Source organism: Coloeus monedula, assembly GCF_965178545.1.
Source record: "Coloeus monedula genome assembly, chromosome: 9".
In the NCBI taxonomy this organism is placed as follows: Eukaryota; Metazoa; Chordata; class Aves; order Passeriformes; family Corvidae; genus Coloeus; species Coloeus monedula.
In genome coordinates this window covers 29,825,523-29,843,774 of record NC_138789.1, presented here as the reverse complement: position 1 = coordinate 29,843,774, position 18,252 = coordinate 29,825,523, and the positions used below count along the sequence as shown (strand labels likewise).

Below are 18,252 nucleotides of genomic sequence, written 5' to 3'. Positions count from 1 at the left end.
GTAATTTATCATTTGTTGATTTATTAAATTCATATGTAGGATATTAATGAATATATAGGATGTTAACCTGAAGAAACAAAGCATGATTATGCTTTAAAAAATGAATTTGTATTTGTTAATCAATTCTATTTATTAATTAGTAAAATCCCTTTCTTCTTGCAGCTCAGTTGAAGATAGACATATCTCCAGCTCCAGAGAACCCCCACTACTGCCTAACCCCAGAGCTGCTGCAAGTCAAGCTTTACCCAGACAGCAGAGTCAGGCCTACAAGAGAAATCCTGGAGTTCCCTGCCAGGGATGTCTACGTCCCAAACACCACATACAGGTCAGAGTTTTGAAATACATTTCACTTTTCAGGGCCTGAGCCTGGCAAGTGTAGAAATTCCTCCCTTATCAGTGGGGTTGTTGCAAAATTTGGTGCATGGGCAGATGTGCTGTGCCAGAGGCATGGGAAGGGTTCAGGCTGACACAGCAGAAAAGGCTCAGCTGGGGAGGGACAAACAGGTTTGCATCAAACTTGGCTGTGAATAAGAACACAGGAGAAATTTCTCCCAGAATTCGTGGTGGAATTTGGTTGAATTATTTTCAGTTTTATGTAGGGTTTTTCACCATTCTCCTACTGGTTTTATTATTTTATATCACTTTCAGTGACACTTTTTTCTTTAAAGTGAGGGATAGAAATAGAGAAAATGCATAATCCCTTCGTTCATATTTCCATTTTGATTTCAAAGCAATTTCTTTGTTTGAAATTCTTGGAAAAAATCTTCTGAAGCCCTGAAAAATAGGAAATTTTTCTAAATATCTTGGGAAACACTAACCTTTCTGTAACAACACTTAGGCTGGGACCAGATTTCTTTTCATTATGTACTGTTACTAATTTAAAGCTTTTCACAGTATCTTTGAAGACATTACTTGCCTGAGTGGAATTGTCTTCACCAGCTGAGTAATTTCACCAACTTACCAAATCCTTTACTTCTTGTTGGAACTTTAGATACAAACCAGGTTTTTATAAATCAAAGCTTACAAGAAGGGTTTAGTCAAATTTCGTATCCTGTATTTTGGAAAGTTTTAGCCATTTATTTCTTTGTCTATTTGTTTATTGGACAGGTAATTTAACATTACAGTAAACCAGTACAAATAAGCAACACTGCATGATCTCATCTCTGCTATAAACCCATGAGAAGTAAAAGGATTTTTTTTTCAGTGTTTCTGTAATTAACACATTCTCTTCACTGGGTTTCACTCTGACAAATTACAACCAAAACCATTTCCTGTGCGACTGCAAGTGTTGAGATAAAAAATCCACAGATAAAAAAGGGTTGGGTAAAATAAACAAGTCAATATGACTCAGTGGAACTGCAGGGTTGGGGGCTTTGTCAGTCAGCCCTTCCAGGGCCAGCCCAAGGCTGTCACTCAGTGTTCTGCAGCTGAAGTTCAACACGTGGGTGACCCCAGGAGCTGGACCAACACTGTCCCATGGGTTGTGCCTACTGGGTTTGTGGGTTGGCACCCTTGACCTCATTGGAGCAGCTGTTCCCTAAGTGGAAGGTGTTCTGTTGTGTGCTCACTTAATTGTTTCTTTAATTCCTTAGTTGGTTGGACTGAAAGGTCACAAAGGCTTGGCTCTGATTCATTTCAGGTGAGGAGAGCAGATCTCTTCCTCGTTTCACTGAGTTTGAGGTTTGGCTCTTAACTTTCAGTGAGCAGCCAGAGTTGTGCACTTACTCTGCAGAGTGTGGGATCCAGGGGACCAGGACTGCTCTGACTCCCTGTGTGTGCTCACACCTGCAGCAGTGTGAGGACAGTGCTCCAAAGGGGATGGATTGGCCTCAGCTGCACTCCTGGAAAATTGTCTGGAAATACCCAGAGCCCTAAAATGAGGAATTACCCACCTTTCATTTGCTCCTAGAAACATTCCACAACAAAAACATGAACCAAACATCCACTTAGTTACTTCAAGAAACAAAATTTTTCTCTTTCCCTAAATGTTTTCCGTCGGGTTTTGCCAGCCCTTTGTTCCCAGAAAACACTTTTTGTTTTCCCTACTACACAACCCAGAGAGGAATGCACAGCCTGAAAACCCATTCCCCCAAACAGTATTACCAATATATGACAGGTTGGCTCCTAGGCATTAGAATTTCATCCTGGGGAAGGAAAAGCTCCATGAAAAGTTGCAGCACGTTGACACTGAGGCTTGAGGGAATGGCAATACTCACCAAACATTTTGTAAGACCATCTCAGATGCCTCAGGTTTATGTTTTGGAGAAATTCCATGCAGGGCATGGATTGGGACATGCATCTGTTGGCAAACACAGCATCAAGGCCTTTGGTGTGGTAAAGTTCAGTGTTTGTTCTGAGTTAAAATGCAGCACTCAGTCAAAGCTTTTTAGATCTGTTGGCTGGATCATTATTTTGGTGGACTTGAGCAGGTAGTATCTTCCTTTCTTAGGCTTCCAGTATAAGCCTTTTCCTCTGTCCAGCCTTCCCCTGGACCTTGGTGTGACGTATTTGCCGTTCAGGTTGGTTTCCTCACACTCGCTGTGCCACCAGCCTCCTGAGGAGCAATGTGGGAATGTCAGGCACTCTTGGTTGTGTTCTAACACACTGTGCTCTATGGCAGAGCAAACAGCTCCTCTTTGCAACAGAAATCTGCTTTAGACCCTGAATTCCAGCTAAATTGGCATTTACCCAGGATTCCCAAATCACTGAATCGTTTGGGTTGGGAAGGTCCTTCAAAGGCACTGCATGCACTGCCCAGGCCACCACTGCCCCGTGTCCCCAAGTGCCACATGCACACAGCTTTTAAATCCCTCCAGGGATGGGGACTCACCCCTGCCCTGGGCAGGAGTGCCAGGGCTGGACAGGCCTTTCCATGAAGAAATTCTCCCTCATATCAATTTAAGTCTCCTCTGATATGACTTTGGGCTGTTCCCTCTCCTCCTGTCCCTGTTCCCTGCGAGCAGAGCCCGACCCCCCTGGCTGCCCCCTCCTGTCAGGGACTTGTGCAGAGCCACAGGGTCCCCCCTGAGCCTCCTTTGCTCCAGGCTGAGCCCCTTCCCAGCTCCCTCAGCCTCTCCTGGGGCTCCAGCCCCTTCCCAGCTCCCTCAGCCTCCCCTGGTGTTCCAGACCCCTTCCCCAGGCCTGTTCCCTGCCCTGGTCCCACTCCAGCCCCTTAATGTCCTTGTCCTGAGGGGTCCTTCCCTGGACACGAGATGACACTCTTGGCATTGTTTCAGGCATTCACAAATTCAAGCCAAGGATGATGTACAAAGTGTTTGTTGCATGAAGCAGGTGGCTGGAGGGCAATTCTGTTATTCTGTGGTTTAGTCATTTAACTGCTTTTTCACTTGTTTGCTTTCTGCTATAAACTGGCAAACGTAAAAGCTTTAAAAAATCAAAGTGTTAAGAACCTTTTAACCCAATTGTCTCCAAGGAGAAATGGCCTCAGCCTTACATCTCCTGCTCTTTTGAGAGTGATTCTGTTGGGTGTATTTGACAAACAGCTAAAATCTGCCTTTGAGTGGAAACTCACTGTCATTCTTAACTTTCAGGTTGTAGCCTAAATGGAGTTAGGAGTCAGTTTGTCTTTGGGTTTTTTCCGAAAAGGGATCAAACAATCCAACCTGGGGCTGCCACACCAGACCAGGCATCAGAGGAGGGACAGCCCTTTGCTTCAGAGCTCAGAATCTGATCCTGAGGGTTATTTCAACCTGTGCTGCTCATTCTGTTTCTGGTGTTGGTTGTTTGCACAGGAGGGCAGGGTTAGATGGGATATTGGGAAGAAATTCTTCCCTGTGAGGGTGCTGAGGCCCTGACTCAGGTTGTCTGGAGAGACTGTGGATTCCCCATCCCTGGGAGGGATGGACGGGGCTTGGAGCAGCCTGGGATAGTGGAAGGTGTCAGGGGTGGAACAGGATGAGCTTTAAGCTCCCTCCCAACCCAAACCATCCCGTGATTCCCTGATGCTGTAATTGGTGGAGCAGAGGAGTGGCCATGCCCCCATTCCCAGCGTACCTAGGTGGTTCTCTGGGCAGTTGAAGTCGCTGGCCGTGTCCTCGGCGCGGTCTGCGGTGGAGAAGCGCAGCTCCGTGTGCTCCGGGAGCGCGTTGGGAATGCTCCCGGACATCCTGGAGAGCTGCAGGCTGTATTTGGTGCTGGGGCCCCCCAGGCTGAAGGTGTACTCGATGTGCCGCCTGTTCCCCCTCCAGTCCTGCAGCTCAATCCGCAGGATGTAATTCCCTTGGTTGGCGATGGAGTAGATCTTCTTCAGGCCCAGCCAGAATTCCTCTGCAAAGTTGGAGGGAAGAGATGCTGAATTTGCTTTTAGGGATAACCTGCAGGTAGTGTGTGTGAAAATACAGTATTTAAAAGGCTTTATTAATTGCTTTAATTAAATCAGTGATTTGAGTCTTGGGGACTGTTGATCTTTGCAGAGGTCTGCTGCTACATTCTTTTTGTTTACCTCCGTTTAATTACACTCTGATGATCAATAAAAGCAAGAGATCTAAATGAACTGGAGCTTCTCCCTTTAAGTTTCCCACCTCGGGTGAAACTCTGAGAGGGAGCTGGAGACATTTAAAAGGTGTGCAATTGGAAGCGTGTGACAAATGAAGCGAGTGACATACATAAAACCTAATGGCAATTGTTGCATTTTGTGGGGGAAGAGCTGCAGAACTGAACTGGGGCTTCTACACCCTCCTGTACAAAGGGAATTTTTCTTTTGCTGGAATTTCTGATAATTAGTTTAATTGGTTTCATATATTCATTAAGTAGCTTATTATCAGTGCAGGTAATTACCACATGTAGAAAGCGGGGCTGAATGTGAGTGCCACGCACACAGCTGGCATTTAAAGCCGTAGAAGACAAGAAGATTGAGGAAAATACTCCCTGATTTCCAGGTTAGGAGCTGTAACCTGGTTCATTTTATCACCTCAGAAGACGCAGCAGAACACTGGATAGGACATAGCTGAGAGCAGTGAGATTCTCTGCAAAACCCAGCACTGAAAACATGTGGCTGCACCTTGGTGCAGTATTTGGGAGTTGGAGACTAATCAAGGAGCCAGTAAAGCATCCAGCAGGATCAGACAAACTTTACAGGTGGAAGTCTACCTCAGCTGTGAGCTCCTGTCCCAAAAAGGAGGGAAAGATTGAGATACAGCAGCCCTTCATTGTAAAAGATGTGGGAATAAGTCCATGTTGCTGCCCACCATGGTGAGGTTTAGGTCTGTGCTATGCCTAGAAAGTCAAAATGTTTCCTAAACAAGAGGAGACTCATCTCATTGTATGAGAAAAACAAGGAAAATGTTCTGGACGAGAAAGCTGTTGGGCAGCACTTGGTGCTACAAATTCTTTGGAGTTGATGTTTAACAGGGGAATGTGGGTGTTTCCTCACCCTATCCAGCCATGGAGGGGATTGGCCGCTCTGGGGAAGCCTGAGGTGGTTGCTCAGGGGAGCACACGCAGCCTTGGGCTCTCTTGAAGAAAAATTGGTGTGGTGGTTTTAAGGGAAACAGGATTGCAGGAAGGCTGAGAGAAAGTAGTGACAGCAACTTCATGAGGTTTTGCCTTTGTGTATGTTTGAAAGGCTTTGGGAGGTGCTTTTATAAATAGTAAAATCTTGATAAAATAGTGTTTAAAGCATTTTGGTCTTGGTTCAGTTTCTAAATAGACATTTGAAGGGATGTCTTTGAGAATTTTATGAGTTACGTGTTCTAGGAAGTACTTTCTGGTACTCCAATAAATCAGTCAGCTGTTACTTGCAGGTTTAGTCTGCTCTTATGGGAACACCTTTCCATAAGAAGATTCAGCTTCTCAAATCAATTTTTACCAAGAGACACACAAAAAAGGCCTATTTACCATTGAGGTCACCAAAACCATTTGTGTAGGCATCCCAAGTTTGGTTGAAATCCAGCGATCCATCCACTCTCTTCTGGATTACAGTCCAGGATGTGCCTGTGAAAAGGGGAAATAAGTCACAACTTGGCCTTGGTCTCATTATCTGTTCCTGAGTGTGCTCTGGGGTGCTCCCATTTTGAGGCAGAATGAGTTAATTAAAATCTTTGTGAAGGGAATTGAAATGAGCCCAACTGGAGAGAACCTGGGGCTGTTCGAGTGTCCTTAGCCACACTCGGGGTGATTCCACTCACAGAATTGTTTTGTTAGGCTGCCTTGACTGGGTTTGATTTGTTTATGAGGGCTGAGAGACTGAGAAATTGATAAAGAATAGATATGAAAAGCCCCAGACATTGGATGAGAGGGTCAGACTCTCTGCTGATAGTGCCTGGCTGCTGGCACAGCTCTGGGGCAGGGATGAGGTGCTGGGGCCGTGTCCACGCTGGAACTCCAGGGAGGTCTTTCTGCTGAGCCCAGGTCATGACACCCTCACTTCACCAGCTCCACCAAACGTAAGCAGAGGAGCTTTTTGCAGAGGGCAGCCCCATGAGTTCTGTTAGCACATCCAAACATGTGAGCTGGCCCCGCGTGTTCCCCGGCACTCCGGAGGCAGTGGGAAAGGGGCTGGGCAGGGAAGCCAGGCAGGACAGGCACAGAGCAGCTCTGGGGCATGCAGAGAAGTCAGGGAATGAGGGAACTGGCCAAGCTGTGTGCAGTCTTGGTGGCAAAAGGAACAGACGTGGATTCCTTGGCAAGGTGGAGCTCGGGTGGGTGACGTGACAGTTGTGTGCCTGGATGATGCCTTGCTGCTGAGCCACCCAAACATGGCACGGGAATCCTGTCCCCAGCACTCACTTCTCTGGGTTAGTTTGGCACAGCTAAGTCTAAAGCAACCCCTGTTAATAGAACAAAATTTTACTAAGGTATTTACTGTTTGCTTTTCTTTGGGAAATCTGTTCATGGTTGCCCTGTGATGGCTTTTATAATGACCATTTTCATTACCTACAGCTAAAGGGGCTTTGGGTTTGGGTATAATTAATGTCACGTGATTGAATGTCCTTTCCTCAGTATAAACAAGAGGGGAGTAAAGAATGAGAGTGGTGATAAGGAGATTTCAGGGTATGGGAAACCTGAGTTCAGGGCAGACAGGCCAGTAAGAGAAGTCAAGAGGATGCTACATAAATCATAAGTTTTTGTGTACTTTGGGATGAGACAAAGTTGTTTGGCTTAGAGGAAGATATTTCTGTGAAAATTAGACTATTGTTGGCACGGCTCTTACCAAATTTCATTTCACAGTAGACATTGAAAGCTTCTGAGCCATTGGGCTTAATAGTGTAGACCCCACTGGCCTGCACCCCGGTGTGGTAGAGAGCAGTGCAGTCAGCAGCAGCACCTGGGAGAGCAGACAGCCTGTTAGAAATCCTGCCTGGGGTGTGCTGAGCTGAGAGCCAAAGAAAAAAAAGGAGAATGACCATATTGGTAATTTTATTTTACAATAAATGTCATAGAATGGGCAGACTGCTTTGAGCTTAATAGTACAGCTGCCAAGGTGTACATAGGTTGGACTGCCTTAAAAAAACATAGTTTAAGTTAGGCAGGGTTTCAGTTTGGAGGATTTTGGAAAGTTTCCAAGGCCTAAGACTAGACTCTGGCAAATGGGCTTTCCTACCTTTTTAAAGTTCCCAGTAAATACCATTCCCACTGCTGCACTTCACCAATGCCTTTCAACCTCAAAGAAAGGTCTTCTAAATCTTATAATTAGCCAGTGTGAAGTAAATTAGTTCTCTCTTCAGGCTCTACAAAGCAGGCATCAATAAAAGGATGGTCACAGCATATTTACACGGGAGGAATGGATCCCATTACTGCGTTTTTGGACATTGGTCCTGTGTGTCACCCCAGGGACAAGTACAGCTGGAGTGGGGCTAAATAGATAATGACATTTTGCCAAAGAAGGAAATCTAGCTCCTTCCCACAGCCCAGTGTATAACATAAAAATCTTCTACTTTTACTCTTTGACGCCTAAAAACCAATCCAAGGCTTTCCCAGAGGGTACTGGGAATGCAGCGTGTGCTGTGGTCACATCTCAGGGATGGGGTCTCACCATCAGCTCTGTATGTCCCAGCAGTGGGCCTGTGCACAGCAGAGGGGATGGTCTCTGGTTCCTGGTACTCCTCCGTGAAGGAATTCTCCAGGAGTTTCTGGAGCTCTATGTGGTTTAGCTGCAAGAGCCGTAATTACACTGTTAATTTCCCAAGGCTCTGGAATGATGAGATTCATGGATCAAGCCGAACCGTGTCATGCAGAGAATAATTTTTCTTGTGAGTGTAATCCTGTAGAATACCCAATTTACCACATAAAAATAACTTCAGCTCCACGCTGGTGGATTTTAGGTATGAGAATGCCAACACTGCCACTGCTCAGACAGGGTAGGATTCATGAGGGGAGGAAATGACCCATTCTCGTGTGGTGCACCTTAATGGGCAAACAGATTTAACTTACTTCCTCAGGTGACATCACTTGGACAAATAATGCCAGCAGCTAAGGAGCTGAAATGCATTTTCCTCTCAGAATAAATTAAATATGAGCATGTTGGTTGTACTGTATTACAGTGACACATGTTAGACTTCCACTCTGGGAGTAGATGTTGGAAATGAAGGAAGAGGTAGAAAACAATGAGACTTCCAGACCAATGGAAGAACAATAATATGATAGGTAATAAGAGAAAAACCCCAAAATTAGCAGTCAGAAAATGCAGCAGCCTGGTGTTGAGGGACAAGATCTCAAAGCTGTTGTTGGCTAAAGCTCCTGCCTGGCAGCACAGCGGCCTCTCCCCCAAACAGGTACCTCAAAATGGTCCCCACCCTCCTCACCACCCCAAACTGATCAAGGGATACCCCAAGGGGTGGTTGGACCCTCGACTCCCTCAGTGTCAGGAGAGATGGAAGGAGAAGCAGAGGTTGTTCCTGTACCTTGTCCTCCAGCTCCATGATCTGGTTGTGCTGCCTGTCCAGCTGCAGGTGCTGGTCCTCCACGATTTTGAGGAGCTGCTTGATGTCATTGTCCTGCTGCTCCACGAAAGCCTGAGGACAGGGAGGGAAGGATGGAGGAAGGTTAGGAGCAGCAAAAGACCTTCACAGTGGTGCTGCCTCTGTAACTCTTGTCCTGGGGCCAGTTTTAAGAGGCACGAACCATTGAACATTGCCCTTTCTTTTCCAGAGAATCCTAGAATATCCTTAGCTGGAAGGGACCCACAAGGATCATCAAGGTCTGCTTGCTTTGCCTCTAAGTTGAAAAATTTCTTTGCTTCTGGAGTGAACACCCATTTTTTTGAGACAAACTACTGGCAGCTTTGTAGACTTCTTTCTAATTGCTATTTCCCTTCCATTTTCACATCAAGAACAATTACGTTCTGTGGAATTGGCCCTTGCTTCAAACTGGATATATGGCACTGATCAAAAAAGGGAAAAATTCCCAGCATTTAGGGTATTAGCTTGGGGTTTGAGAGATCAGGATTCATCTTTCTGCTTCGACACAAACATCCAGTATTTTCTGATACAAATTGCTTGGCCTTTCTATGCTTCTGCAAGATACAGTTAATATTTCCTTTTCCATAGAAAACCTTATACCCACCTAACTACTTGCATGATTAACATATTAATTTTGTTAAGACTTGTAAGGTTCTTTGGTTTTGGAGGTCCTACAGGTGCTGCAAATGCCCCTCTCTAAAGGTTTAAGCTCCCTGTTTCTGCACTGAGCAGGCAGTTCCCACTGCATTGATTTGGGATGAGCTGACGACGTACAAACCCATGGGCTTGTGAATCTCATCATTTTCCCAATTGCAAAACTTTTTTATCATTGTGATTACAAAATTTCTTAAAATTGGCTTGCAAAAAATTACTGATGATACAGAGCTTTATGATTTCCCTATTTCTCACTGATTTCGCTGGGGAATTCTGCTGCAAAATTAACACCGTGTCAGAGTAAGACAGTGATTTTTTTTTTTTTTTAAAGATTATTACAGTGATTTATTTCTCAAAATGCACACTAGTAGCCCAGTGAGGAGCAAGGGAAAGCATGAGCTTCTGTTGCATAATTACTGATAATGGCTTTGCAGTGTGTTTTGGCTCAGTGTGTCAGGGCCTTTCACAAGTCACTTACTTTGAGTGAAGAAATTTCTCTTGTCTCTTGCGTTGCAGTCGAAGGCTGGATAATGGCCAGTTTGGTGACCTTGTCCTCCAGTCCCCACACTTTCTCCTGCAGCTGGATTTTGTTTTGTATGAGGCCTTCAATCTTCAGGTTCATCTCCTGTGAGAGATTCTTTATCTCCTCGTTGTTGATTTGCAGCCTGGCCGTGGTTTGCCGGAGCTGTTCTTCTTCCTCCTTGATTTCAGTGGTTTGCAGGGAGAGCTCGTAAAAGGACCTGTCAAAAATGTAGAGTTTCTGAAAGATGTCATTCATCTGCCCCTTAGTCTTGTGGACAAAGTCTTTGAGGCCGTGCCCCAGCTGGAGAAGTCCATTGGCCAAAATTCGGACATCATCCAACATTGCAAATCTTGATTTTGTTTCAGGAGATCCGGCAGAACCAACAGAGAAAAACTCCTTGTCAGCTCCAGCTGGGAGAGCCAGGGAGGCCAGGATTAGTAAAACTGGAATGAGCTTCATGTTTCCTGCTCCTGGTTCTCTTTGCTCAGGATGCAGAGACTTTTCCCAGTGATAATTTTTGCTGCGTGGCTTTTGTGGGTTGCAGAACTTGGTCTATTTATACCCCTCTTCATTTTAGGAGAGGCAGAGCAGTGGGTTGATCATTAAACTGTGTGTGTTTGAACGAGTGTAACCCCTCCTGAATGTAGGTTAATACCTGGGAATATAAAATTGAGAGATGGCCACGTTGCTGATTAAACGGGTTCTGAACTTTTCCATCTGCCAGACCTTCTGGTGTAAAATGTTATTGATGACACAGTGTTTTTCACACCAATCTTTTTAATAGATTAATTTGGGGTCATAATCTTGGTAAGGGCTTAAACTGCTCCTTGTTTGTGTTGTTTGGTTCCCTTTATTGCCTCAGGAGTGGGAAAGGATTTCACACTGGACATTCAGGTTGTGAAGCTCCTTGATAAGCTGTGGAAGGGCAGAATATTCCCAGATGATTCACACAACTTGATTTTCATCTTGGGCTGTTTCCTGATGTAACTCATTGTGCTGCAGTGGATTTACTTGTCATGTAGCCCAGATTAAGTGAGAAAGAGGGAATTAGGTCCAGAGATTGCCTGGATGTGATTCTACTGTGTTAAGGTTTGTGCAGTAATTTACACCATATAAAACTTATTTTTTAAGAGCTGCTTTCCAGAGGGGGGTGAGATAAATAATACCTCGCTTGCATTTCTCACCTTACCATTCTTTTTGCTGTTTGAGATTCACACTACATAAAGAAAGGCTGCAAGTGCTCTGAAATAAATGCCCAGTTCTGCAGTGGGCCCCTGCATAGAAACATGGATTTTTTTTGGGTAGTATTGCAGTGTGAGTGAAAGGTATTTCTCTTTCTGGATTCATTCATAGCAATCCAAGAAATCAAATTCAAGCATTGCATAATGTACTTTGGAGAGTGTTCAGGTTTTTGCTAAATTCTTGTCTGCTTAGGAATTCTTCCCCTGGACTTTTTGTTGTGTTGTTCAGGTGCACATGCACCTATGAAATTAAGCATCCGTAGGAAAAAAACATTTAAAAAATGAAGTTGTTACCTCTTATGTTGAACTTTTTGTGTGTTCAAGGCTTGGTAATATGCAAGTAACCTCCCCACTCACAATTAAATACTGTGAAAGTATTTTAGATATCAAATTAATTGCTGGGGAATATTTTGTGCCAGTATGATTGGGATGAGACTTACTGGAGTATCCGAAGTATGGAAAAACAGCAGGAGCAGGGAGATGATCAAGCCCAGCTCTGGGCAGAATGGGCATTCCTTCAAAGAAAATTCTAAATTGTTTCTCTGGCATCTGACAGGGATTTTGGGCTGCAAAACTTGAAGAACTGGTTATAAAATGAAAAAAAAAAACCAAACCAAAACAAGTGTATAGACTTTCTTCAGTCCACTTCACAGAACTTAAGTGACTTTGGTTTTATGAATCATTTTCTGTTTTAACTGTTTCATGCAAGAAATCCTTCTGGTTTGTTTCGAATTCTTCCTAACCCCATCACTCCCCAAAATCTTTATTCTTGGCTTCTTAGTCTTTAGAAAATTATAGGAAGTTACTCAAGAAATAGCAATGACCAAGCAACTGGGCATCAGGCACTTTACCAGGTTTCTGCTGCTTATGTCCCATGTGCTGCTGGTGCTGCTCAGACATGACACCACCTATGGAAAAGATTTGTTTTCCAAAGGGAAACAGCAGCCAAAAGGCCCTGCTGGCAAATCCTAATAAAGCACAAATAGCTGCCAAGCATGCTACCATATTAATGCCAAGGCCAGTGAAGTCAGGCAGTGCTAAACTCATTACAAAACACCCCTAGATGTCACAACAGTCCCAGAGTCCAGAAGAAAAGTGAGAAACAGGAAAGCAGAGAGGAGAAAAGCTTCTGGCATGATTAAATCATAAAATTCAGGAGCTCTGGAAACCCTAAAAGGGAATCCTGCCTCTGAGAGTTGTCAGCCTAGTCAGGAAAAGATGTATATAGGAAACATGATCCTGAAGATCTTTTGTGCACCTGGGTGACCCTGATTATATGGGCTTTAAATGATTTTTATAGTAGGAATAAAGCAAAGAAAAAGGTCTCTGGGTTTTACTGAAAAGGGAAATTTTCATAAGAGTTAGAAATTCCCTCTAAGAGTTAGGAGCAGCTCTTAATGTTTTAATACCTTGGTGAAGGATTTTGCAAAATGGCTCCAATCATATTACATAAATATTTAGAGGAGTGCCTGGTGCCATTATTTCCATGGCTTGGGAAGCCTTTGCACTTTAGCAATTTGTTTTATGGAAGTAAAAGTACTTTTGAGATGTATTTGAGATAATAGGATAAGCTTTGCATATATTTGGCGTAGCATTTTAATAAAAGCTCCAAACACAAGCCCTTGGGTTTAAAGCTCCTGCCTGAAACTTTTATTGATAGAAATCAATACATTTATAATGTTCCTGTCAGTTTTTCAGCCATCAGACCCTTTCCATGGCTCCTGTAACTGTGTTTAGACAGGAAGAGCTGAGGTTTTTAGTTATGTAGGGTACAAGGGAGGCTGGGAGAGCTGGGGATGGAGAAGAGAAAGCTCTGGGGAGAGCTCAGAGCCCCTTCCAGTGCCTAAAGGGGCTCCAAGAGAGCTGGAGAGGGACTGGTGACAATGGCCTGGAGTGACAGGACAAGAGGTGATGGTTTTAACCTGAAAGACAGTAGGTTTACATTAGGTTAGATTCTGGGAATAAATTCTGTGTGGGTGGGGAGGCCCAGGCACAGCTTGTCCAGAGAAGCTGTGGCTGCCCCTGGATTCCTGGAAGTGTCCAAGGCCAGGTTGGACGGGGCTTGGAGCAACCTGGGATGGTGGAAGGTGTCCCTGCCCGTGGCAGGGGTGGAATGAGGTGATCTTTAACATCCCTTCCGACCCAAACCAGTCTGGGATTCTGCAGTAAGGTAAAGCAGGGTCACATTCTGATTTGGGGTCACATTCTGATTTGCAAGCTGGGCATTTTCCCCCCTCTTTCTATGTAAGTTTTCCACAAAGGGCAGATGCCTGTAATAGGAAACCCTCTGGAGAGAGGCTTCCTGAACAAGGGGGAACAGCCCCCTGTCCCCTATTACAGTGGGAGCTGTGCATCTGAAATCCCATAAGCAACCAGAGCTGCTTCCCAGTGAAATGCCCTTAATGAGGGCTCGAAAAGCAGTGGAGAGGGAAACAACCTGTCCCTTTCCTCAGCATAAATCAGTCCTATGCATAAGACTGCCTTTAATATAGGGTTCCTGTAGCCTGGCTTCACAAATACCTTAAATCCTTCTCTTAAGCGCTAATAATACTTAATAAAAGTTTTATGAGCAAGGTACATTTTAGAGTAAATTTTCATATCCATTTTCATTTTAAAAAGAACATCAAGCAGCAAATGTATTCATGGCAGAACAAAGTAATTTAGGAGAGTCACAAAAATGGCCCAGGCCCCCTCTGAAATAGTAGGAGAGCGCTGATTTGGCAAAGTGACCAGTGGGGATGGGATTCAAAAACTTAATTCACCATGAAGGACTTGAGAGGGAAGAAATTCCCACTTGCCAGCTAAGCTTATTTCTCTGCCTGCAGGGATAAAGCAGAGCCTGATTCACAAGGCTGCCCCAAATATCCCTGGAGCTGGGCTGCTCATAGGGAATTCCTTAGGAACAGTGTTAGCTGTGTCTAGAAATGGGACTATTTGGGGGAGCAAATGGAATTGCCTTCAGAACCAAGTCCTTGGGTGGGATTCATTGGCCAAAATATTGACATCAGTTCCATTTCGGGCAGCCAAGGGCAGCCCCCCCCTTTGCAGCTGCTGCTCCAGGAGTGTGTCCCACCAGTGCAGGTGTTTTGGAATCTCCTGGCAGCTAAAAGGCACCAGGTACCTTCCTTGAGTTACTGCCCTCCTGAGGATCCAAAAAAGAGTCTTTTTGTTATCAGCCTCCTGCTGCCAGCACTCGACAGCAGCTGCTTTATTATGCCTTAAATGTTGTCCTGCTGTGCTCCTCACTTCACTTTTCTGAGCCCATCTGGTGTCTGTTGTCTCTCTGGGACAAGGAACAGTTGGAAACTACTTAAAAATTGTGTTCAGACCCACTGAATAGTTCCCAGAGGGAAGAGAACCTCTTTTTCCTCTTGCCTCACAAGCCAGGGGTGTTACAGGGCTGGTTCTGCAGTGTTTGGGCAGAATGCAGTGTGCCACTCCTTTATCCCTGGGAGCTGGAGGCAGCACTTGAAGCTCTCACTGAGCTTCCATGTGAGCATCCCTCCTGGATCCTCTGGTGGGAGCTGCAGGAGCCAGGCTGTCCAAGGAGGAATGATGCTGGTGTGGTGGGCAGGGCTGTGTGGGAGATGGACTGGGGATTTCCAGGCTGGTTTTTTAAAGATGGATAACAATTCATACATTGTCACTTGTTTGGCAGCAAAACAATGTTCATTTCCTTTGAATAACTGAGTGTTGAGGGGAAAAGTCTGGGGGGGATGTTGCAATTTTTTTGTCTCTAAAAGAACATCAAGGGACTTTGTGTAGGTCTAAATTACTTGCACAAAGGACAAGTAGGGGTTTGTAGTGGATAGTTCTGCTGATGAAGTGGGAATCCAACTTTCACCTTGTTGGCAAAGGGCCCAGCAGGGCTCAGAGGACAGAAAATACTGCAGAATTTTGCATCTCATGGCTGTTAAAGTAATCACAGACTTGGAGAAATGGGGCTGGAAGGGGTTTCCAGAATGTGCCCCCTGCCCAGCGAAGGTTGAGGTTGTCTTTAAACCCGTCTGGAGGGTGTCTGCCTCACCTGTCCTCAGAAACCACCAGAAAATGGAGATTTCACACCATCCAAGACAATTTGTTCTACTGCTTTAACTCTCCTTTCTCTTGTGCCTAACCTAAATCTCCTGTGCCTATTTTCCTCCCATTACATCCTGCCACCTTCCCTGTGGATGTGATGAGCACTTTATTACATCCGTCTTTGAAGAGTTCTTTAGATACCTGGGAGCGTTGTCATTACCTGAAGCTACACATATCCATTTTGTTTAATCCATTCTCAGAGGAGAAATTAACCTGAAGTCATCCTGATGTCAGGAGATTTTAAAAAGAAAAGAAAAGAAAAAAACAAAGGACAGGCCACAAGAAGGAAGGTATTTAACAGAAACCAGTTGCTCTGTTTTGAGGAAATAAAGTATGTAAAGTAGGAGTAAATAAAGCTGCTGTATTCATATGTTTTCTTTCCACCTGAACTCAGTTTGTAGAATCGCTGGGAAAGTTTTAGAAGGATTTTTCAAGTACCCTTCTAAACAGGAGCTGTTTCTAAATATGATGAGGGTTTAAGAATGATGTCTTTTTATGTCTGCAAGAAGGGGTCATTATCAAATTGTTTGTCTGGGTGTGCACTGCATTGGAGAGAATGGAAAATGCCAAACCCTTCACTTTGAGTGTTTCCACAGAGGTTTAAATAACAGCATTAATGGAGGTGTGACCCCTCTCATCACCTTTGTCTCTTGCAGGAATCTCCTTTATGTGTATCCACAGAGCCTTAACTTTGCCAACCGCCAGGGATCTGCCAGGAATATCACAGTGAAAGTGCAGTTCATGTATGGAGAGGATCCCAGCAATGCCATGCCGGTGAGGGAAGTGCTTTGTGCTCCTTGGGAAGGGCAGAGCACTCCTTGCAGTCAGGAAACCCCTGCGTTAAAACCTCAGTGAAATGCATTTCAAAATAACAAGTTCAGAGGAATATAAAATTATACTTCAGCTCAAAGGGTGTATTTGGGTAGAGTTTGCAAGGTAACAGTGGAGCAGCTGGAATTTTGAACATGAGATTATTTAATATAAAGGTGGTGAGGCCCTGGCAGAGGTTGCCCAGAAAGGTGGATTCTCCATCCCTGGAAGTGTCCAAGGCCAGGTTGGATGGGTCTTGGAGCAACCTGGGATAGTGGAAGGTGTCCCTGCTCTTGCAGGGAGTGGAATGGGATGGGATTTAAGGTCCCTTTCAACTCAACCCATTCTGGGATTCTGTGGTTGCAGTGGACACTGCTTGTGGTGGGAACAGAAGCTTTGCTTCCATGCCAGAAGAATTAAAGGTGACAGCCTTGTGTTCAGGGCCAGCAGTGACCTCACTCAGAGAGGATTTGTGTAGGAGTGGTTACATCCATCAGTTCTTCTGCCATGTCTGTGTCCATGTGTCACTGGGGTTGTTAAAACTGTGCCTTCTCAGTGACTGAGTAAAGTGCAGGGAACAAGCAGGTGTAACTACAGGTGCACAGTAAATGGAGCTGTAAATACCTCTGCAGGGTTATGGAACAAATTCTTGGCACAGTTTTATAGAGGGTGTCTGTGTTTTTTTCTCTTTTTGCAGGTCATCTTTGGCAAATCCAGCTGTCCTGAGTTTTCCAAAGAAGCTTACACAGCTGTGGTGTATCACAACAGGTAAAACACAGTGTGGAAGTGGAGTTACTTGCCAGCACCTGGTGTTAATCATTTAACAATCAGCGTCTGGACAGCACTCACAGTGACAGCAGTGCCAGTTGATGCTGTCCTTAGAGTTTTGTGATAACTGGGAGACAGAGTTTCCCTGTTTGTTTGCTGTGGTACAAATCAGCTTTGTTTGCTGTGGTACAAATCAGCTTGTGTGATCCTGAGCACGTAGCCCAGCTCAGCAGATGCTCCAAGTACAACTTCCAGTCAGTAGTCATGAGGGTTTATGTTCCAAACTCACCGTAGCAGGTGCCCCATTGTTTTGTTGGAGTGTTTTAGACTTTAGTTACAAATTGGAACTACTTGGTCTTGAAAATAATTCCATTGCAGCCAGGGTGAGGAGTGCTGAATTCAGCAGGAGCATTTTCATGGCTTTGCAGCTGTTCCAAGGAGAGATGTTCCAGGGGAGATTCCTGTCCTGCAGGTCGGGGTTGTGGCAGTGTCCACATTGAGAGCAGAGTTTATTGCTCATGTGGTTCAGAATGCCTGTGTGAAGAGGGGGCTGCTGCCCATTTTTTGTGGATTAGAAAAGTTTTTCCAGTCCTTGGTGATGAGAAAGTGAACTTTAATCCCTTGGGATCGTCCATATACTCCCTTCCCTGCAGATCCTTTAACTCACAGGGTTCAGTCTCAAGCACAAAGTAGCAAACTACTGTGGGTGACTCAGCTGAGGCTCTGCTCTCTGCACAGATCACCTGATTTTCACGAGGAAATCAAGATTAAGCTTCCAGCCACTTTGACAGACCACCACCACCTGCTTTTTACTTTCTACCACGTCAGTTGCCAACAAAAACAAAACACACCCCTGGAGACTCCAGTCGGCTACACTGTGAGTGCCTTTCCATCCTTACATTTTTCAGCACAGGATGCATTCAAATGCTTGCTGGCACTTTGTTTAGCATCCCTGTCAGCTCATATCCCATTGGAGAGCTTGAGAAACTGGCAAATGCTCAAAGAAAGCCTTAAGTGTGTGTTTTTATTGTTTCCCTCTCATTCCAGTGGATCCCAATGCTTCAGAATGGCCGGCTAAAGACGGGTCAGTTCTGTCTTCCTGTCTCATTGGAAAAGCCACCACAGGCTTATTCAGTGCTTTCTCCAGAGGTGAGCTGAGTTCTGCATGCTGAAAACCAGAATATATGTGAGAAAAAGTGAGAGGATGGATGTGTACATATCTGTGTGTGTGCATTTATTTATTTCTTAAATACCGTTA

At 44.8% G+C, this 18,252-nt stretch overlaps 2 protein-coding genes across 7 annotated transcripts in view; one reads left to right on the top strand and one right to left on the bottom strand.

Moving 5' to 3' along the window:
- DOCK7 (dedicator of cytokinesis 7) overlaps nucleotides 1–18,252 on the top strand; it is a 92,864-nt gene that overhangs the window by 34,557 nt on the left and 40,055 nt on the right. For all 6 annotated transcript variants that reach the window (XM_082287651.1, XM_082287650.1, XM_082287649.1 and 3 more), the window contains exons 14-18: nucleotides 163–325; nucleotides 16,073–16,190; nucleotides 16,924–16,994; nucleotides 17,733–17,871; nucleotides 18,042–18,143. In XM_082287651.1, coding sequence (XP_082143777.1) covers nucleotides 163–325; nucleotides 16,073–16,190; nucleotides 16,924–16,994; nucleotides 17,733–17,871; nucleotides 18,042–18,143 — 593 coding nt within the window. The remainder of the gene's footprint in view (nucleotides 1–162; nucleotides 326–16,072; nucleotides 16,191–16,923; nucleotides 16,995–17,732; nucleotides 17,872–18,041; nucleotides 18,144–18,252) is intronic.
- Nucleotides 2,373–10,554, bottom strand: ANGPTL3 (angiopoietin like 3; the record flags this gene model as incomplete). The annotated part of the gene is made up of 7 exons (XM_082287653.1): nucleotides 2,373–2,554; nucleotides 4,015–4,287; nucleotides 5,857–5,952; nucleotides 7,172–7,285; nucleotides 7,994–8,111; nucleotides 8,862–8,972; nucleotides 10,051–10,554. 7 exons carry the CDS (start codon nucleotides 10,552–10,554, stop codon nucleotides 2,373–2,375), a joined length of 1,398 nt encoding a protein of 465 aa, XP_082143779.1.